Below are 22731 nucleotides of genomic sequence, written 5' to 3' on the forward strand. Positions count from 1 at the left end.
CACAGTGCATTTAGCCTTTATGGCCCACCAAAAGCTTTAAAAGCATGTGGAAGAGAAATATTTCTGAATAACCTGCTCTGCTTATAGTACTTTAAAGCTAGTGATTTCTCAGGCCAGGATGCTCTCCCAAGTAGGGTCACAATGAGATAAGACCCGCTGCAGTAAAGTGCTCCACTGATGCAACTTCGACAGGTCTAGTACTTTACCCAGAGAGCAATTACAAAGAGAGAAAGAAAAATGGTTCTTGGCCATGGGATTTTATTTGCAACGATAAGCATGACCAAAACCAGTAGTGTCTGTGTCTGACGGTCACCTCTTTTGCACACAAGACTTAGACTACATCACCACCACTATCACCATCACTTTAACCTGCATTATTTAGCCTGAGCTCCTCAATGACTGGCAGGGAACCTCCCCCCACCCCCTCAACAACCCAAGGTTAGAAACAATAATTTCTTCCATGTGTTACAGAGATGGAATAGAAAATTAACATCTTTAAATAGATTATTTTTATTTACTTTTAAAAACATATTTTAGGACTCTCTTTTCAAGAGTCAAAAATTGAAAACCAAATTATTTAAAGAAACTCAAAAGGGAAAAAAATCAAATGGAACGAGATGACCAGTGCAAAGGAGGCCCAGGGCTCTAGAAGCCACCATGCCACAAGGCCAGCACCAATTCCGGCACGTGCACAGCCCGGCCAACGAAGAACCTCTTGGAAACCCAGCCCTCACCCGAGACAGAATTTTGGCAGATCACACTTTTGGATGGATTCGGCTTTCAAGAGAGGAGTTTTTTTTAAAAATAATAACAGAACGAAAATTTTGTTTGGTTTCTTTGCGATACCATGAAAGTCCTGCCAGGATTGTATTTGTCCGATCTAGCATTCCTTGCCATTTGCTCTCATCCTGCATCACTGTTTTGCACCAGGGCATAGGGAAAGGCTACCAAATCAGAATAGTAGTGCTTTGAATCCATTCTGCATTGGTGCGAAAGGTAACACACAGGAGTGCAAAAAGTAGGTGAGAGCCAAGTCCCTTTCACAGGCATGTGGCTGCAGTGAAAGTTATTGGAAGCTGCTCTTTAAATTCTGAGAAATGCCAAAGGGACTGCAGGTGGTTCAGAAGCTCTTAGGATCTGGCCCAGCACAGCTATAACAATTATAAGACCAGTGTATCCAATTCAGGCCAAATTCATTCTGTCCTTAATACCATGTTTATTTGGCTAGAACATACAATGTAGCATTGAATAAAAGTCAAACTAGTTTATTGCTCTTTGTAAAAATGCACTTGACTTGCGTTGTCTGTTTTCCTTTCTTTATTTGGCTGTTGTACCATATGTATAAAAGTGTTATGTCCGCCCATTTGTTCAGTATCTAACAGCTTTTTCTTTTTTTTTTTAATCCATTCCTGACATTCTCCTTAGTTTTACCAGACAACAGCCTGAAAACTCTAGATTTACATAAATACTGTAAATGTCTCCATAAATTGCAGCATTATAACAAAAGATTTATCAAAGTAGACAATATGTTCGGTGTTCTTGGTTGGTTGTTTCTTTCCCCCTCCCCCCCCATTTTAAAAATATACCTAAATTTGAGATAATCTTAACAGAGTAACAATTACAATAAGAAAATATTACAGTGCGTCGACTAAAGGAATATTCTGCTTTCCTCAAAGCCAATATTCCCTTTTGCATGTTGAAGTGATTCAGCAATTAGGAACTTTTACCTACATACAATAATTTAGTAAAATGAGAATTAAACAAGGCAGATACTTACTATTCTTCTTCTGTCTGTAATTCACAGCTCATGCGAATAAAATCGCAATAAATATTAAAAAATAGTTTTCTTTTTCTTTTTTTCTGTAAGGCATCTCTGAGTATTACAAAGTTTTTGTACAACCAAAAAAATAAGATCGCTTTCCCTCCCCCCACTGTTCTCCAAGTACCGTGCGTACCTCGATAGTAAAGAAGAGGACTGCAGGTCTGATGGTGGCAAAGGGAGTTGGGGTGGGGATAACTGATGGATGGGAGGGGATCAGGTGAGGGGATGAGGAGAGGACAGACGATGGAAGCAGACCACTAAGTGTGCAAGAAACTGTAGTTTTCCTTCTAACGTTTCAGAGACTTTAAAGTACGTCTTCAAGATGATCTATGTCCAAACTTACCGGAAGTCCTTCTTCATGAGTGTAGCCAGATTGCAAGGATTCAGGTTCCCCTTAACACTATAAATAGCTTAGGTATTCATACGCACCTAAAAGGGTTTCGTTTCTTTTCATTCTTTTTTCCCTTTGTTTTTCTTGGGTTTTGTTTTTTTTGTTTGTTTGTTTATTTTGGTTTTTGTTTCGTTTTTTGTTTTTTGCTTTTTTTGTATCCTTCCATGGTAAGATTGTCCTATGTGGTAGATGCCAGGGCTGGACCCTTATTGCATGCGGTCAGGTTGCAGCTGTTGGGGCTGATACTGAACAAAAGCGGTGGTGGGTGCTGCTGGATTGCTCGCTGTGAGGGGCGGTTGGACTGTGCTTGGGTAGCCGTATCCCACAAACCCAGCAGCGGGAGAGGCGGCGTAGGGGTACTGGTCGTAGGCAGCTGTGGTGTACTGGGTATAGGCTTGGCTTGCAGTGGTGTAGTCTATGTAGGGAGACGTGATAGACTGCACAGGGGTAGGGATGACCATGCTGGGCTGAATGATTGCTTGAGGATAAATATAGTGAGGAGTTAGCCTGTGGAGTCAAACAGAGAGAGAGAGTCAGTCAGGACTGCCCCTCTCCCCAGATGCAAGCGTCCTGGTAATGGAAGCAGTGCTGCCTGGCAGTACTGCTCTTGCACTATGAGTAATTAGAGGGATAGGGGGTGTGGAATAAAAGAAAGGCAAAAACTGCAAATGGAGAGTAGCATAGTACAAGGGGATGCCTGACCTACAGGCACTGAGCCAACACTCATCCTCCCTCTGCTGTTCCCGAGCTCTCAGGCCAGTTCCACCCCCAGACTTACGTGGGAAAGTAACTGCACTGGGCTGCCTGCTCCGACAAGGTGCCTCTCCAGTGTCCTGTGCTGTTGCCTTGTTCATGTGCTCAGATATTTTGTTCTCCTAGTTCTGCTATTATTTCCGTCTCCTTTAGCAACTCTTCCTCTTTCCCCTTTCTAGGGCATCATCTGTTTACAACAGATCTCACTTGCTCCCATCACCTATCATTTCTGTCCAACCATTCAGCCAACAGGACACTGAGTTGTTGAAAGCTCATGCCAACAGCATGGCCTGACCTCAGTCTGTTTTCCCGCCTCCTCACCTCATTTTTGGTGTCCCTTGGACTCCTCCCACATATGCACCACAGCTGTCAACCACACTGCTTCTCTCTCCTGCCTTTAGCCATCCGACTCTTCCTGCTTGGGCCAAGAGCCTTCTTCTCTTACCGCATTACCCAGACTGTGCCCCTCCAGGCTGCCACAAGGTGGTAAGTCATGGTGCCTGACCCCTGTCCAAACAGGTCTGCAGATTTTATTTACCCTCCATATCCCTGTGCTGTTGCAGTCTTGACCTGGCCTACATCACCTACCACACTTCCCCCTAGCAATGCTGGCCTCCCCATCTCCCCTTTGCCTCTTTCATCAAGACCTTCACCCTCCTCCCATTACCCAAACACTCCCAGAGATGCTCTCCCTCCACAAAGCCCATGCACAAAAAGACAGTGTTAGGTTAATACAAGGGGTTAAAAAGCAAAACCACCCCCACCCCGCTTCCCTTGCTAACTCATCACATCCATCCTGCCAGATAGCAAGTGAGCCCTGAGAAACGGGAGTTCTCCTGACCTTACTGCCTTGGTGCTGGTGCTTAGAAAACAAGGGGTGTCTGTAAGTCTCTGCCAGCTAGTTTCTAGCAGCTGCTTTCTGTCTCTTCTCTCAGAAGCAGCTCTGTTAGAATACCTCGGCTGCCTGCTGCTCTATTAACCACACACACGGCATCTTTGCAGCTGCTTCTCTCCCCATCCTCCACACTTGTGCTTCAGCTTGACTGGGCCCATCTTCCTTCCTCCCTGTCCCTGCTCTCCCCACTCCTTCGCAGGTCACTGGGCAAGTCCCATGGGCTCTCATCCCTCCCCTGGGAAGCTTTACAGTAGCAGGAATTGGAGGCCATTCCCCTGTATGCCCCAATCAAGATGATTTTATTAAGTATGACCCGGCACCTCTTGGGAATAGTTAAAGGGCTTTCAAGCCTGTTATCACTTACTACATATTTAAACTAGTGTTTTCATAATACTGGCTGTTGAGGGCAATAGCTACAGAGTGTTTGTTGGAAAAAAACACAAAACATTAATTCTGGCTTCTTCCAAAAAGTAATATTTTTCAGCACTTACTGTGTCAACAGGCCCCCCACCCCAGCAGCTATTCAACGACAGGCAGTGACTTGCATTATTTTCAGTCCTGCTGACCTTTATGTTTCACTTTCAGTGAATGATCTATCCAGCCAGCATCCCAGACAAAAGACGGCTGATGAGAGCTGCCTAGCATTACCCAGTGCTAATCTCCCTTGGAAAACGTGGAGGATCCCTCTAGGAAGAAAGCAGACATAATACTCCATAGGCTAGCAAGGCCAGGCTCCACTTGCATAAATTATTGAAGGGCTTTTTATTACAAATGAGGGTTTAAGCTTGTAAAGGAGCCTTGTATGGCCATGCCTGCTGCCTACTCAATCAATTCACACTCCCAAGCATTATTTTTTTTTTGTCCTTTAAGCTGGATGGTGTATTCTTCACTTTGTCCCAACCTGCTGCACACTGCTGAAGAGCAGATGCATCTCATCCTAAGAGTGGCTGTGTTTCAAAGAGGAGTTTAGCAATTCCCCTGCTAATTACCTGGCCAACTCAGGACGGAAGAGATCAGAATTTATAAATACAAGAGCTCTTTTTGCCGACTACTACAGCTGGATTTTGCAAGGAGGCTGCTATTTCATATGCGAGAGAACTGGGGAGCACAAGAGATCTACCGTGGCAGAGACTGGCTGAGAAGTCAGTGGCCCGATGCATTTTACTGGGCACCCAGAACTGAGACTGCAAAAGCCTTGCTTTCAAAAACCTTCTCCTGATGAGGAGACTTGGGCTCCAGGTGCTTCAACCACCTTTTTGAAAAAAGGACTGGCCGGGGCAAAGCTTTCTGAAATGCCCAATTAGTCACTTGATCACAGCTATGGCTGGAGAAGAGCCATCAGAGAAAGCAGTGGCAGGATTCTATCTAGCAACAGGGACTGTCTTACTAAGCTTTGAGAAACAAGTTGGGCACCAAAGATTCACTGGTTTGTACGAGTCCCACGAGTTTGCACTCACTGTAGACCCTGACTACGTAGGACACTGTCCGATACCTACAGTATACCAAGCAGCATGGGTTTCTGAGGAGCTCTGCTCCTATCTCACTGTACCCATCTTTTTCTGCTTGCTAGTTAAGATTTTTTTCAATGATTTATTCATTCTGCCATTAAAACAGGGGATCCTTTCCCCCTCACCTGACTCCCTATTTAGCATGCCAAGGGCTATGAGAAGCACATCCAAGAAGAATTACCTGGCCAACCTTTTATTTCTTCCTCTGTAGGCATCCGCGAGAACATGGTGGGTTAGAAGCCAGGCACTGCAATCTTCCACAGCCACCTTAACTACCACCTCACTTTGGTACTCATTAGCAAAACGTGGGGCTGCGTAAAATATCATAGGGCACCTACCAGGAGGGCATAGCTTGAAAGCATCCCTGCTGATGTAGCAAATCTACAGGGCACCCCAAACCTAAGTCTCCTGCATCGACCAATGATCATATAGTAGAGGTGTCTTGTGTCAGATGAGTGGGGCAATGCTGGTCCACAAGCTAAATGAATGGTGTAAGGCCTGCCCCATGGGGCAGACTGGGTCCATGTACTGTCCTCCACCCTGCATGCTGGACCCAGCTCACATTGCACCTGCTTTGGATGGTCTGGGAGTGTGCTGCACACAGGACCCGTGTGCCACTGGCCTGGACACAAGCAGCATGTGGCACCTGCTCCAGGGCCTGGGCTGCATGTGGTACCTGCCCTAGACCTGTCAGGGCAAGTGCCACATGCAGTGGGGGTCCTGGACCTGCTGCCATATGTGGTTCATGTCTTGGACCGGCCGGAGAGGGTGCAGCATGGGTTCTGGGCCAACTGAAGAGGGCACCGTGTGGTGCGCATGTGGGGGGGTTGGTCCAGCATGTGTACAGTGCAAGTCCACACTCGGGGAGAGCACCAGGGACCAGATGATGGGCCATGCATTGACACCCCTGCTTTAACAATGCCTTCTAGCAACAACATTATATAGACTTTGAGCCCCAGGTCTCCAGTTGCTTTCATTTGTGTAGCTTAATAAAAAATCTGGGAGAATTTTGCTAGATCAAGTACTGTTGTTTTAATTCTAACATCAAAAATTAATTGGGCTGGCATGGAAACTCAGTCCCAGCCCTCCTGGAATCTCACAAGGTTGGGAGACTCCAACTCAAACCCAGGAAACAAGCCCAGTTTAGACTGGAAACCAGCTACGAGCCTACTCATTAAGGCCAATTCTGGTCCAGAAATTTAGATCCAACCCAGGGATTCAGTTCTAATCCATTACCTAATGCAGAGACACACAACGTATAACTGCTTGTCTGGTCACAAGCTGCGTAAGGAATTAAACAGGTGCTCTCCTCCCCTCTAGGGGAAGGATCAGCTCGTCTCTTAAATCTACATATTCTTCTCTCTACATCTCCCTTATAAAACAAGCAGTCTGATACTGAAGTGGCTCTCCCACCTGGCTATAGGGTAACTGGAAGCTAATGCTCCACCCTACAATTTCTCCCAGCTTCTATTCTAATGCATTCATCGTGACTGCAGCATATAAAACAAAATTAAAAAAAAAGTCACTTAAAAAAAAAAGTTAAAGAACAAAACAGCAAGAAAACAAAACTGTATGCCCTCAGAAATTCTGTGCACAGTTGGTTTTTGCCTGGGTGTGCAAAATTACAAGTGTTAACACATAAGCTGGGCTGGGATCCTTGAGACAGTTTGGCCCCAACGTTTTTATGTTAACACAGCTCTCCTGGGTCTCCACCCCTCACCAACACCACACAAGCAGAGCTCTAGACTAAGCTGCACTGCTGAAAGGCAATCTGTAGTATCCAACTGTCCACATTCCAGCGTGAGAGTGCATTTCTAGACAACAAGGAAAGGGTGTGGGTTAGCAGCTTTCGAAAAGTTGTGTGACACTTGGCCTGAAACATGCTCACAGTACATACATCTCAGCTCCTCTTTGCTATGGTTCAGATACTACGTTTCTATCTGGGGCCAAATCTGAAAACCCAGGTGCATACACTGCACAGAGAATGAACCCATGGGCAGAAGCAGAAAAAAAAATAATTCAGTACCCCCAAGCCAGACACACTAACAAGGGAGAAAACGCATATTTTGCTGCACGCTCTCTGTAACCCCTTTGCCTTCTTCTCAACTATGTGGCTGTATGCATGTGCCTTCCTAAGAGAAAAACCCCAATCTATGAAATGTTGAGCCCAGAGCTCACATGGGAAATGAGGTGCTCAGTACTTGGGCAGGATTAGATGATACTTACTCTGGAGAAGGCTCAAAAACAACTCTACTTTCCCCAAATTACTGGCAACACCACCACAAATTGTCAGAGATGCACCGATATCTTGGTCCATATTGGATCAGCAGCAATAAAGAAAGTTGGCATTATCGGCAATCGACTTTTTTGGCCGGTGTAGCTGACAAAGTCACCGATAAATGCCACGTACATGTGTGCAGCTTCAGCATACCGTACATGCGGCCAGGAATGCACCCTGGCAGGTTGGAGAGCGGCATCCAGCCAGCAAGTCTACAGGGGGAGAGGAAGGGACAGATCAAGCCCCCCCCCCCCCAGTAAGGGAGTGGGGCTGGGGCAGGGAATAGAGCTGTGGGGGGTGGGGAACAGCTCCCTGCCACTGCACGCACCTCTGGGGGAGGCATGGGGAGCGTGTGCCTCCCCAGATTTGTGTGCGAGGCAAGGGCAGCACTGGGAGGGAGCCACAGGGTGGGCTACAGCCACCCTAAAGTGTGCCATAGTCCCCCCATTGCAGTGCTGCTGCCACCTACCCTGGCCCCACCCACCCCGGTCCAGCCCCTCTGCCAGGAAGAAACACACAACTCCTGGTCCTGAGACTGCAGCAGGCAGCCCACCCTCGCCCCACACATCCAAGGGGCACATGCCCCCCCCATGCCTCTGCTGGGGGTGCGTGCAGTGGCAGGGAACAGCCCCCTACCCCTGCCAAGCAAGCTGCCTGCAGCTCTGTCCTGCACCCCACTCCCTGCCCCTTTCCCTCCCTCACTGTGGGGACCTTGATCCACCCCACCCACACACTCGCACCAATTTACTGGCCGGATGCTGCTCTCCAAGCTGCTGGGCTGCATATTGGGTATTGGATCAGTATTGGCCAACATGGCTGGTTAATAATAAGTCATCAGGACTGGCCAAAAATATCTTTAATCAATGCACCCCTACAAATTGATTTGGGTTTTAAATATTTCCTTTGTTGTCTGATCAAGGGATAGCACATCTAAGTCACTGACTACAAAATACTACACAGAATAAGTGGTCACTAAATATAAACAGCATATATGCTTTCCAAAATATAAGCCCTGGCTCACGATGCCGAGGAGTACATGTTAAACATCTTATTTTATACTACACTAAAAAAAAAAATTTAAAAATAAAACCAAAGAAGTCACAGAAACTCCAGAATTCATTTCTATATAAAAGGACTAGTAGAAGTTTTTTTGGAGGGAGGGGGGGGATTGTTGTTTTTGTTTTTTAAATTCAGCCAGAAGTTTCAATCAGAGTGTGATGCAGATTGGACTTTTTAATAAAGGTGAGCAAATGGCAACTCATTTATTGATCAAAACAAAAACATACAAACCAAGGTAATGTCAGCTTTGATTACTAGCAACCACAAAGAAAACATAACAAAACCAAGTGCAACAGGATGAAGTTATCTGCTGGCTCAGTTTATAATTCATAGGTCTCTACAATACAGTATATTCTTCTAAAAGCATTTTTAAAGGGTAATTGCTTGAAGAAATTTTAAGGCTGTGTACATTTTTATATTATACATAAGAAAAGCCAGTTCCAATCTTAATTTCTCCAGAATGAATTCCATTTTCCAATTCAGACCTCCCTCCCCTTCCCCATATGTGGATATCGGTCTTCTGGGGCCTAAAGTATTGTCTGAGCATACATATCAATCAAATCAATCTCCCTGCCCCTCAAAGTTCTGCAAGCCAGAAGAGAACTTGATCCAGAATACAAAATGTGATTATAAAACGTCAATCAAGTGATCAGCAAATGTCATCACACGTCAAAGTCATCCTGTGAACAGCAAAAGTATGAGATGCTTCATGGCATTATGATTAATCACTGGCAGAGACCACAAGCACTTGTAGAACACAATGAATATGGTCAAACCTAAAATTAGAACCACTGGTCCCTGCTGGAGACATTCATGAAGTACTCTGCTTTGAGCCTTTGGCCAAAGGCAGCGCGAGATGGCTGGCGATGAGGATCAGGGCGCTAACCCAGCGTGTTCCTAACTAGGTGGCACGACGCCACACCTGCCCCCGTAGCCAAAATTAAAGGACATAAAAACAAAACATGTGGTTATAGACCATTAGCAGAAAACAGCTTTTTTGTTTTTTGTAGAAGCTAATCAAAAAGGACAAAAACAGAGTTTCTTTTCAATTCAGTTCCTGCTGGAAACACTTTACACAGTTGAACATTTGAGGCAGGGCTTCAGCCTAAAATACAGTGGACTGAACAAACCATGCAACTTTCTGGCACATTTTAGAGTGGCTTAAGAAGATATCTATGCAGAACTGCCCAACCGGGTAATACACCCATCGCATTTTTGAAAGCTGACACTTGAATTCTCACCAAGAACACACACAGTTGTTTCCCTCCCCCCTCAAGGGGGTTGGACTCGATAATCTATTGAGGTCCCTTCTGACCCTAACATCTAACATCGATGAATCTCACGCTCCATACAGTTAGTCCCAGCCACCACAACCTCACTACTGAATGATGGGTAAAGCTGACATATTCAACAATTTCTTTGCCTCCGTATTTCTGAGGAGGGACCCGGATATCTCCCCCACTGGCTCCCCTGAGGGCCCTGTAGGTGGCACACCCAGGCCTAGGGTTAATGAGGACCTTGTCAGGGAACTTCTGGAGGGACTAGATGTATTTAAATCTGCAGGTCCTGATGATCTCCACCCTAGAGTGCTGAAGGAACTAGCAGGGGTCATTGTGGGACCTCTGGCACAGCTCTACGAGCACTAATGGGACTCGGGCAATGTGCCAGAGGACTGGAAAAGGGCCAATGTGGGCCCCATCTTCAAAAAAGGGAGGAAGGAGGACCCAGGAAACTATAGGCCCTGGAGTCTTACCTTGGGTCTAGGGAAGCTTTTCAAAAGAATTATCTTGACATATCCAGGAAGGGCCAGCAGGGGAGGTTATGCTCAGGGACAACCAGCATGGGTTCATTAGGGGCAGGTATTGTCAAACCAACCTGGTGGCCTTCTATGACCAGGTCACCAAGTCCTTGGATGCAGGTGTCGCAGTGGACATAGTCTTTCTGGACTTTAGGAAGGCCTTCGACACAGTCTCTCACCCAATTCTCAGTAAGAAACTAGGAGACAGTGGTGTTGATACCTACACGGTCAGATGGGTCACTAACTAGCTAGAGGGCCGCACCCAGAGCGTGGTGGTAGATGGGTCTTATTCGACTTGGAGGGATGCAGGCAGTGGGGTTCCCCAGGGCTCGGTCCTTGGGCCTGCACTATTCAACATCTTCATCAGTGATTTGGGCGAGGGGGTAGAAAGCACCCTGTTCAAATTCACAGATGACAGTAAGATGTGGGGTGAAGTGGGTAAGCTAGTAGGAAGGAACAGGCTGCAAGCAGATCTAGAGAGGTTACAGGGGTGGGCCGAAGAGAACAGGATGGATTCAACACTGACAAGTGGAAGGTGCTGCACCTGGGGAGGAAGAACCAGCGGCACACCTACAGGCTAGGGAACTCCCTTCTCACCAGTGTCGAGACAGAAAAGGATCTTGGAGTCATCATTGATGCCACAATGAACATGGGCCGACAAAGTGGGGACGCGGTCAGGAAGGCCAACCATACTTTGTTGTGCATCCACAGATGCATCTCAAGCAGGTCCAAGGAGGTGATCCTCCCCCTCTGTGCGACACTCGTCAGGCCGCAGCTGGAGTACTGCGTCCAGTTCTGGGCGCCACACTTCAGGAGGGATGTGGCCAATATGGAGAGGGTCCAAAGGAGGGCCACCCGCATGATCAGGGGGCAGCAGGGCAGGCCCGACAAGGAGAGGCTGAGGGACCTGAACCTGTTCAGCCTCCAAAAGAGAAGGCTGAGAGGGGATCTAGTGGCAGTCTACAAACTAGTCAAGGGGACCAGCAGGAATTGGGAGAGTCCCTGTTCCCCCAAGCAATCCCGGGAGTTACAAGAAACAATGGACACAAGCTAGCAGAGGGTAGTTTCAGGCTAGACATCAGGAGGCGCTATTTCACTGTAAGGGTGGCTAGGACCTGGAACCAACTTCCAAAAGAAGTGGTGCTGGCTCCTACCCTGGCGGTCTTTAAAGAAAGGCTGGACGAACATCTGGCTGGGGTCGTTTGACCCCAGTACTCTTTCCTGCCATGGCAGGGGTTCGGACTAGATGATCTCCTCGGGTCCCTTCCAACCCTACCAACTATGAAACTATGAGAGTACTTTGAATACCAGGCTTTCAAGTTGGTTTCATAAGCCTGGCCAGCAAGCTGCACTCTAGGTGCTATCCATGTAGAAGGGAACATGGCCAGGAGCCTTCCCCTCAAACTAAGGAACAGCACCCAACAGAAGTGCTGGTCTCAAGAGCTCTTGCCCAACCTCTCTCCTTGACAATGAGAGGGCAGGACTCTACCTATGCCCAAACTGCTTCTACTTCCCTGGTCTCTACCATGCAGCAGGCTCCTACCAGGCTACTGACAACCTATGTTCTTCATAGATCTGAGAGTACAGAAGTAAGGAGACCCGCTAAGTAAGGAAAGCAGGAGCTCGTTGGCTCTTGACTGTAGCTCCCCAGCCAGCCACGAACTTGGCCTTTGCTTGTTTGGTGGTTTGGGATGTAGCTGGCACAACTGAGCACCCCATCAAAAATAAATAAATAAAAACGCCCACCTTGAAATCCCTAAAGAATGACATGGCACTTTGTAGAAAAAATGAGTCCCAGAGCATTGCCTGGGACTCCCTTTTGACCTTGACGGGGTCCCTATAAATAAAAACAGGCCCCAACCCATGCGACAGGCAACAGCGCTGCTGAAGCATTTGGAGAACGACCAGCATGCAATGAGGTCACAGCAGAAGCAGACGGCTTGCTCAGGGGACTTTGTAGAGAAATGCCAGCGTGCCCATCCCTCCAGTACACACTGCACAGGGAGCTTGGCAGAAAGCAGCTTACAAATGCCATTGCCCCAGCAGCCTCCTAACTTCTTACACAAATAAATAAATAAGGGAACAGGGCCCTTTGTGTTCGCCAGCGAGGGCAGGGCTCCGGCATTTGGCTGCTGGAATGCGGTCTCTATTCTAACTTGAGCTGACTTCTCAGCAGCTCAGGGCAGGTCATTACTGCAGTCAGGAGGCGACTGCAGCGGGGGTAAGTAAGCCCGAGGCGGCTCTGGTCACCGGCAATAAGGACATGGCGACAGGCTTCTGCGCTGGCTGTACCAGCCCCCAAGGGGCCCTGGGTACTTGCACAGGTTGCCAGCCTGTGTCGAGGTATGTGCCTTGGCATTTTGCAGCTACTGTTATCCGAGCTTGCTAGGCAAAAGCTAGGATAGGCACCTGTGCCCTATTCATACCTCTGGCTGCAGAGCAGAAGGTTGTTAGAAAAAAAACAAAAAAGTCCCAACACCCTGCAGACTGAGGCTGGTCTAGAGATATGGAAAGCTCTCCTGGTTATGCCTGCCCCTTGGCAGTGGGAGCCAAGGCGCCTTACACATTAGCATTTAAAACCCCAGAGGTGGGACCATGCTGTGCTCAGCGCTGTACATACACTGACAGACAGCGCCTTCCTCAAACTCGGTCCAAGAACCTATTACTCCTACTGGAGGAGGGGGTGGAAAGGAGGTGGGATTAAGGACAGAGCAACAAGCTCCGATCTGGCAAGTACTTGCTTTTCTGGCACTACTCGGGTGGCTGTAGTAGACCACATGTTTAAGCGTTCCCAGGGTAGCACCTATAATCCTTGACTAAGGCCACGTAGGAAGGCTGTGACAGAGGTAGGAGGCAGAGTTCAACTCCTCAAAGCTTTAGACACAAGATTGCCAGCTCCTAACATCATTGGCGATTCTGTGGGTATTAGACCACTCTTCAGATGGGAACCTTAACTCTTCACCAAGACACTGCTGGCTCCAGTGCAGCTCAAACTATCCAGCTTACCAAATAAGGTTAAGCTTAGAATGAGACAGGAAATACAGGACTATATTCTAGTATCTTCTGTGGCATCAACCTTTATTTCCATTCCTTTCTAAACCAACTCCAGACATGGAAGAGTTTTCTATAACTCCTCCCTAGGGCTCTCTCTTTGCATATCTGTCACATGCCTTTAATACACTTCCCAAGCATCCTGCAACAAAAAACCTGCTCTTGCTAACCTTTAAACTCATGTCTTTAAAACCAAACATCTTGTGAAAGCACTCTGTCCTTCTCTTCTCCTTCACTATCCATCTTTCATTTTTCCTCCTCTAGTTCAGATTTTCAGAGCAGCCTGGGCAAGCTTACAACAGTCAGCTGTGTTTACTACTTCCTAGTAGAGACTAGAGTGACAACACAATCAGGGAACCCAGGAAAGCCCTACCTCATACCAACGTCAAATATCAGACTGGGATCTGAAAAGGATTGGGGCAGGAAGAAGGGGGAAAATGAAGGGAGAGAAGTACACACAGATAATAGGATCCAAGGCTTTTTTCCAACTGTGGCTAATAAAACCATGGCTAGAGGGAACCGGATCTGTGAACGCCAGGTTCAATTAAGTGAGAACCAGCACTTTCCCTCTATGTCCCCATTTCTGCAGCCTAGACAGATTTGAGTAGAACACCTTTTAAGTTTATTATGCTGTTACAGTGTTATATTATGGGTTTAATAAAATTCACATTTTCTACACTATACAAGTACCTTCTCTAACCGCCTAAAAGAGATCAAGTGTTCTTCATCCTGTACCCTTACCCCAGGATATATAGCCAGTGCAGAGGTATGAAAGATGAGAAAAATCGAAGCCGCGCACAATTAAAGGAACAGAACATGTCCCTCGAAGAGCACTAGTCCCTCTTCTTCAGCTCAACCAACATTTTGCAGCCCTGTAATAAGGTAGCTCTACTCCCAGCTTCATTCCCCATGCCCAAGGAAACAAGCAAATTATCAATAAAATGGGTTAGTTGAACAAAACACGGTTCTGGACAAAAACTGGAAGAAAAACCCCATTCAAGTAAAAAAGAGCTAAAGATAACATCTGGGTGAAACAAGAACCACAGAGCAACATGGATGCCTCCCCATAGCCACCTGCCATCAGGGAAGGAACACTAAATGCACTGACACAGATAAAAAAAGAAATATTTCTGGAAAAGAGGACGTGGAATACTTTACATCCAAGAAGCTAAAAAACAGCTTAAATGTTAAGTCTTGGAACACTCCTGCGAGGCAAATAATATCATAGGAGAAAACGGACGCCCAAAACTGTCAGCTCCGGAATACCCAGGAATTCCACCTTTAACTAAAATCGTTCCAACTCCATCTGCAACTAGGCTAAAGCCTGAAGAAGCATCTTCAAATCCGTCTCATATCTCCAAGCAAACCTGATCAAAAAAAGTTGTTAAGCTAGCTTTGTGATTGTTTTTGTTTTTAAAGTCCTGAAAAATGTCTGCCATTCAAACAAGACCAAACCAAGCCAGAAAAAAATAAAAATATAAAACAAACATTTTTCTGCATACCAAATGTTTCTGATAAATTAATGTTTCTGGCAGATGTTTAAATAGAGCTTTAGATTACTTCTATTGATTAAAAAAAAAAAACCAACCCCAAAAATCCCAAAAGAACCAACAACTAAGAAAATACTGAAAGAAAAGCATCAAAGTTGTCAGAAAAAACACCAAAACTATATATTGTGAAAAATGGATGATCTTTCCCTCTGAAAAAACACCTTTCTAGAAGTTTCAGCAAGCTCTACTTCCATGCAGTCTTGCTTGGTCTTGAGCAAAATATATTTCTCTGCCCTTCTCCTCAAAAGTCTGAAGCCCTCATGGTCATCATGCTTTTACCTACATGTCCCCTTGGCTGCATCCCTGTGCCTAGTGGGACAGGTAGAGTCATTTGAATAAAGCTGGTAGAGCACATTTCTGCTTCAGACTGTGGTAGAGAGAAGCAGAAACAAGTGAAGATGGCTCTAGAGATGACAACAGGACCCTGACCGTCCCTTAAAGATTGAAAATGGAGAATAAGTTACTTGAAGGATGAACTAAGGGGTTCTGAGCTTTCTACCTTTAAATTAATGAATTAAGGCAGATGAAATATGTAGGAATCAAAATCCACATGTAATAGCCTTTGGGAAACAGGATCTTAATCTAGACCATGAGCAAGCAGATGTTCTTGCAACAAAACGATCACCAGAAATGAAACCCGACCGTATATTAGCGTCCTCAGACTAGGGGCCAAATATTTTAGGACTACAACACTGATGTTGCACCCAGTGCCAGAAAATTATGGCTCCATTTTCCTGTAAGTGTGCAGCTATACAACTGCTGCTGTTGCTTTAATTCCTAGAATGGACAGGGCTGGGTTGTTGGCAAACCTGCTCTGAGCATTTTTTGCAGGGCCTAGAGAACTGCCGTGATTCTCATTGTAGGGATTTACACCCATCCCAAATGTCTACAACAAGATGGAAAGATCCAGCATTACTGCCCTAGGGTAAGTAAAAGCAATTCCATTGAAGCCAATGGAGTTGTATCTGTTTGAGAGAAGAGAACCTTCATTTTTACATAGGGCCCAGCTGGCTTTGTCACATTGGTGCCCCTCTTTTAATGTCAATACAGCTGCAGAGTGCAATCAAGCAACCTTTGGCCCATGAAATAGAATGGATTTGGCTTTAAGCTCGGACAGACTTAACTGATTGCAGACAAGCAAGCATGAGGGAATAAGCAGATCAAGACCGCAGTGTTACACGCTCACTTTGCACTACTATAAGCAACTGCGTAAAATACAAGATGCTAGTGAATGGCCCAAAGGACAGCACTATGTTTTTGGGTCCAGTTTGAGCACTACTGCTATAACACACATGCCGGGGGAGGGGGGAGCCTGCAAAGCAGCCTGGTCTAGGCATGTATCATTTTACAGAGGTTCTATAAGAGAGGCATTTCTGACTGGCAGGAGTTTGGCCTAGGCAACAGCAGCCATACTTGGGAATTAGCAGCTGAAGACATTTGGAAAATGGATTTGAATGTTTCTCTGGAAATCCCCAAAAAAAGCTTTCATGTTATTGGCACCAATAAACAACAGGTGCTGGGTGAGCCATGCCCCTGAGAGCCATGGGCGATTGACAGGGCAGCCTGGGGTCTTGTGGCTGGATGGTTTTGTGCTAAGAGGTAGAACAGGAAGTCAGAGCGCAGGGACTGCCAGCTGACCAGGCACACTGCACAGAGTAAGGACAGTAAGAGAGATGAAAGTTTTCTTTCTATTTATTTTTAACCCAATAGAGCGGTGTTAAGGAGAACAGCTGCAAGAGGGACTTTCTTCACTTCCTAATTGTGGCAGCAGATTGTGAACTTCAAAACCCAGCCAGAATGAGCCATGTCAAGGCAAAGTGCCAGCTGCGCCAGGCCAGATGCAGAGCTGGGGTGAGGAGGCCCATCACTATTGAGCTCCCCATTTCTGGCTCTCTGCTACTTTCCATTCTGCAGTCATTCGTGTGAGTGTGCAGTGCTACTATTCTGGCCCGATAGCAGTGTACCATCCTTAGTGCACTGGTATGAGCAACTGCACCAGGCACAAAGCAGTGGACCCAAGAGCCTGATGACACCAACTCTACTTCTAATGGGTACATGATCAACTCAATGGGCAGATCCTGCAGCAAGAGGCAGCCCTAGGCCACCTTTGTCAAGTTCCGGCAGCAAGAGGCAGCCCTAAAATACAGCTGTAGCAGTCACAGGGAGAGTCCCTGTATAGAGAGCTCTTTAAGCAGCTTTACAGAGGGGCAGTGTATTCATGTAGCGTACTGGTATAGCACGGTTTCTGTTCTGGCCACAGGCAACATGCTGTAAGCATAGCTGGGAAGACAACATGTAGCTGGGGAGTCCCAGTGACCTGCACCAATTTTATATCTGGACACAGCTGGTGCACCAGAGGCACCAAATTGAGGGAGCCATAAGAGAGGTTGGAAAGCTGGCTGCACCAAGGGGTCCTTTTCACTCTCTGGGTTACTTTCAGTTGCTTTTATACCATCTAAGACATCTCAGAAAACATCTGAAAGGGGCACTGCAGAAACAGTCCAAGCAACCCACCTGTTGAGTCTCATAACACACCCTGATTACATGGGAATAATTTTATGCTTGCAGAGCACAATTTGGGCAGCTACCAAACACAGAAGTAGCCATAGGATCAAAGCTACAAACTAAGCCAGCAGGCACAGCAGTTTGGGCCCATAAGTGTACAAGTTATTCCTCAAGGTCTGGCCCAACATAGCAATACACTGTTTTTCTGCATTCCTATTACAATCCAAAGTTATTGCATTGAAACTAAAGAGAAGGTTAGATAGGCATCCGGCTGGGGTCATCTGAACCCAGCACTCTTTCCTGCCTATGCAGGGGGTCAGACTCGATGATCTATTGAGGTCCCTTCCGACCCTAGCATCTATGAATCTATAAATAGCTCTCAACTCTAATTTACTTCTGGCCGTTTGCACTGTTTGTTTTGTGTGTACACTTCACTCTGAACCTCTGTTTTCTCCGTCCCAGCATTTTAGTTTCACTTTCTCTTCCTCCAGCCCTAAACAAAACTCCAGCTGCTCACAGGTCCCTGCAGTGCATGGGGAGGTTTCAATTTAAGAAGAATATTCACTGTGGTTTGGGTTACTACTAGTCATTTTAAGAAACTGGAGAAAACTGCCTCCAGTCCAAGCCTCAGCTTTCATTTTGGGCTTCACCTACTAGTCAATCCTTTTGGCTTGCAGAGCCATAGAACCCAGCCCACAAAGCAAGCCAGGGATCAAGAACTTAGACAGTGAAGGAGCAGTGGCAATTAATAATGTCACCCTCCCCCAATGCCAAATTCCTGAAAACAGGTTGGGACCAGGAAATACAACTTCTTACTCCCAATCTTCCTCCCCATCCCCAGTAACTAGATCAGGCCTGGGCCATGCTCCTTCCCCGCCTGTGACTGGATCAGGGCCACATCAAGCCCCCTCCCCACTCTGTGGGGCTGGGTTGGAGCCAGGCTGTATCCTACAATCTCCACAAAGCCAGATTGGGTCCCACCACAAGCACCCCAGGTGCAGGATTGGGATCATCAGCCAGATCCGGAATGACCAGCCACTGCCCGTCCAGCCCATCAGCCAAATAAAGTTGAGCACCAGTGCTTTTAATACATTAGCCTCATCTGTTAACATCACCATAGGACAGGTCATGAATTATCTATTAACTACTTTACCATGTTCCATTATGGCATCTAGGACCCAGCGGACAGATGCAGTTGCCTTGTACAACACATCCTATAGTTGGAACATTAGCACTTTAACAGGGATGGCAGTTGGGAAAGGGCATTTTGTCCCTGGTACCAGAAACACAGGCAGCCCGGTGTGGGTCATCTGTCCTTTGGTAAGTTAGGGGTGCCTAATGCAAAAAAGGTGAGGGCAAAGAAACAAGGGACTCCACAAGCAGAAGTGGATGACAACCAGCTCTTGCACTCCTAGAGCTTCCAGAATTCCACAATGGCATGAGGAGAGATGTGGGGTCAGCAAGGAACGCAGGGTTGCACTCCAAGCTGGCATTTACTTTGCTGATTTTTTTTTTTTTTCTCTCAAAACAAAGGAGTCAGATCGAGAGCCAAACTCTTGTTCAAAACAAGCACCTGATGCCTTCTTGTGGGGGAGGAGGGGAAAGGGGAGAAGAAACTCACGTATGGTCCAATTCATGGCACCAAGGTAAATTGCTCTAGCTTTCTGCCAACCCACATTTCCCGTGATTAAAATCATGGCTGGAGCAGACTGCAATGAAATTCTTGTTTACTGATGCTTGCAAATAACAAGATATATAATCCCCTCCCCTGGCCTCCTCAGTCTCCAGGTTCCTGTCTCTTGGCAACTGATAAATAATTTATAGTGTTCATTGTCATATGTACTAAATGTAGCCTGGCTGGCTTAAATAATGAAACCAATGCCTAAAAACTAGAACACTGTCTTGATCACAAGGAACATGCAGGCAGTTAATCTCATGCTCCTTCATATGCAAAACTAAAAGCGAACGATAAAAAAAAAAAAAAAACAAAAAAAAAAACTCTTCTGAAAAGAAACTATTTTTCCCCATATATGCAGCTGAAGTTGTTATGTGAAGTCACAGATAAGAATAAGCGTGTGATTACATGGATTACAGGTTTGAGCCAAAGCCCACTGCAGTCAAGAGTGGAGTTATTTATTTTAAACTTAACATGTAAACAGTTTTGCTTTGAGCAGCTTTTAGGATCATCTTTCATTATGTGCCCCAGTGTTCAAGTGTCAGAAGTATAAAGATTACTGGCTGCCTCGGACGGAGAAAGCTGTTGTTATTTCCCATGTAAGCAAAGCCATAACACACAAAAAAGCCTGTCTACCTGGAACACTCCAGCTCTTTGTACCACAACCAAGACTTCATTTCATAACAGACGTTCTTCAAGTCCTTCCAACACAGTCATAACTATTTATGAAAACTAATGTGTTTCAACCATACACAACCAAACATATGGTGGGAACACTGTTATGGCAACACCACTTCTTACATCCATAAATGGGCTGCAGTGATATTGCCTAGGTAGCTGTGTGACTACAGGCATGAAAGGAAAGGTAAAAATGGGGGAGAGAGAATGTTATGATGGATTAAGAATAGGGCAGGAATTCAATACTTTTTCTTTTGTCAACAAGTCAGACATTCATTCATATGTCACTTAAAACTGCAAACCAGCAGTGCTCAAAAGCTTAAGATAATGCACCCATTTTCTTAATGCTCTTAGAAAGGAAAACTATCAATATTCACTTTCTGAAGTGATGAAAAAAAGCACTGCATCAATCATTAAACAGTTAAATGAAGGCAGTATGACAGTTGCTATTGTTCTCTTGAAGCACACTTGTCTTTTCCCGAGCAGCTGCCAGATCCTATTAGATGTATAAAAAGAGGACTTTTCTAACTGAGTAGGGATGGTATAAGCTATTGAAAGCGGTAGACAAAAGCCTATTTTTGCCGACTATTCAAGCCCTGTATAACATCTGTCCAAAATCAATTTTTGACCTAATGTTACTTTCATTAAGTATCAGACTTTGTTTCCAATGCAATTTGCATTTTAGACCGAAACTAGAACCCCAAGTTCAGACCAGAACTGTAACCCAAGTGTTACTACATGGGAAAGAGGATGGAGGGAGTAGATCTCATTCTAGAAATAGGTCCTGGTACTTTAATGTCCTTACCTAGTTTGATACCTTAAAAATTACAACGGTAGAAATTATGTACCATTTATTTGGACTCTCCTACATTCCTGAAATAGCCAAAGCGGCAGGAAGCACAATGGAAAGCAACTTACTCATGATTTAAAAGGAACATGATTTGATGTATTAGGAAGTTCTGTCCAAATCATATGAAAACTAATATAATACAAAACAACTTTTGAAATCTCCATTAAAAGAGAAGCACTCTGGCAGTTACAGGGGCTCAGCCCCTTTTTATGACATAGGGTTTTCTCTCGCATTTTAAAAAAAATGAAAAAAAAAAAAAATGAGGAAGTCGATTCATGCATTCAACTTCAGCCGGACTGTTAAGACAAAAAAACTTCCACTTACCCAAAGGGTCTCTGAATAAAGGCTGGATGCAACTGCTGCACACCTATGGTAAAACCTGAAAAAGAGTATTTGGAAGCCAGAACATTAAATAAAAAAAAGTGTCCATGGTAACACATAAACATGCATGTAGGTGTGTACACACACCCTCCCCCCCCCTTGTGTGAACTATTTTTAAACACTTAACAAAATACCTTTTAGAGGCAAAGTGATCTTAATACGTCCATTAAATGTAACACGACTTTGGAGCAGATTACAGCTCTGAATGGGGGACTTATCAGAAATGCAGTCGTCAAGAGCTAAAACACAGCAAGTCATTCTACACAGTGTACAACCAACCCATAAAACGCAGAAGGCAAGGCGACGAGATGCACATAAACCACACAACGGTCACAAAAGGAACTCGAAGAGCAAAACGCACAAGCGTTAGGGGAACGTCCGTTCATCCCACTTGCACGAAACTACCGTAGTGGGTTCAAGGAAGGAAACAGGAAGCAGACCGATGAATTATACAGTGCAGCAGACACACAAGCAAAACTATCAGGCAGGTGCAGACCTCCAGAACGGATCCGTGCTTACAGCCTAGCGGGGGGATGCATTAGCAGGCCAGCAAGCAGCACCCCCTACTAAAACTGAGGCTTATTTTAATGCAAAAACTGCTGGGAAGTTTACTATTGCAGCTTCCTAAACCCGAGGCTTACTCTAACGCAAGTTAAAAACAACCGCTGGATTCCTCACCGGTTTGAATGCTCCGCGGTTTGGCCCCCAAATACGCCAGGTTCACATTTGCTTTCCTGCCATCGATGATGGGATTGGGATCCTTGCACGCTCGGTCGGCAGCCGCTCGGTCTGCCATGGTCACCTGAAACAAAGCAAGAGCTCAGGGCGGGGGTCACGAATGTCCTCCCAAAATGAAACGTGTCCTCAACTAAGTCGGGGGGAAGAGGGAGCGGGGGGGGGGGGGCTTTAAAATGTGTGCATCAGGAGGGAGGGAGAGTCCATCCCCGAGTCCTCAGCAACGTCTCCCTTTGTTTGTGCTTTGGAGCTGAAGAAGCGGAGCAGGGGAAATCCTCCAGGCTGCTTTGGGCAAGGGGGGGGGGGTTCCCCATTTTGCCTGGGCACAACCCCCCTCCCCCGATGCCCCAGGGAGGGAGCAGAAGGGGGACGAGAGCGGCACTCACGAAGCCGTATCCGCGGGACTTGCCCGTCTGGCGGTCCGTGATGACCACGGCCTCCTCGATGTCGCCGAAGCCCTCGAAGTACTTGCGCAGAGACGCGTCCGTGGTGTGGTAGGGCAGGCCGCCCACGAAGATCTTGGTGAACGTGGTGTCCTTCTGCCCCGTGTGCATGGCGGCGGGGGGTCAGCGGGCGCCTCCCGCGCCTCAGCCCGGCGCCCGCCCCATGCGGCGGGCACGCACGGACAGACGGAGGGACGCGCCGAGAGCAGGCCCGGCTGCGCGCGGATACACCCGCCGGCGACTCGCGGCGCTGCCCGGCAGAGGGGATTTGTAGCGCGCCCCGCCCCGCCCCCGCCGCGCGGAGCCCTCTGGGACTCGTAGTCCTCGCCCGCCTCGCCCCGCCCCCACCGCGCGGAGCC

General features: G+C 46.5%; 1 protein-coding gene across 1 annotated transcript; it reads right to left on the minus strand.

Annotated features, from left to right (window-relative positions):
- Positions 1-494: 494 nt before the first annotated feature.
- RBM38 (RNA binding motif protein 38) lies at positions 495-22624 on the minus strand. The gene is made up of 4 exons (XM_006264699.4): positions 22316-22624; positions 21873-21996; positions 21138-21192; positions 495-2720 (listed from the first exon to the last, which is right to left on the minus strand). Exons 1-4 carry the CDS (start codon positions 22481-22483, stop codon positions 2420-2422), a joined length of 648 nt encoding a protein of 215 aa, XP_006264761.2. The 5' UTR covers positions 22484-22624; the 3' UTR covers positions 495-2419.
- Positions 22625-22731: the final 107 nt, after the last annotated feature.

This window comes from Alligator mississippiensis, chromosome 9 (genome assembly GCF_030867095.1).
Source record: "Alligator mississippiensis isolate rAllMis1 chromosome 9, rAllMis1, whole genome shotgun sequence".
In the NCBI taxonomy this organism is placed as follows: Eukaryota; Metazoa; Chordata; order Crocodylia; family Alligatoridae; genus Alligator; species Alligator mississippiensis.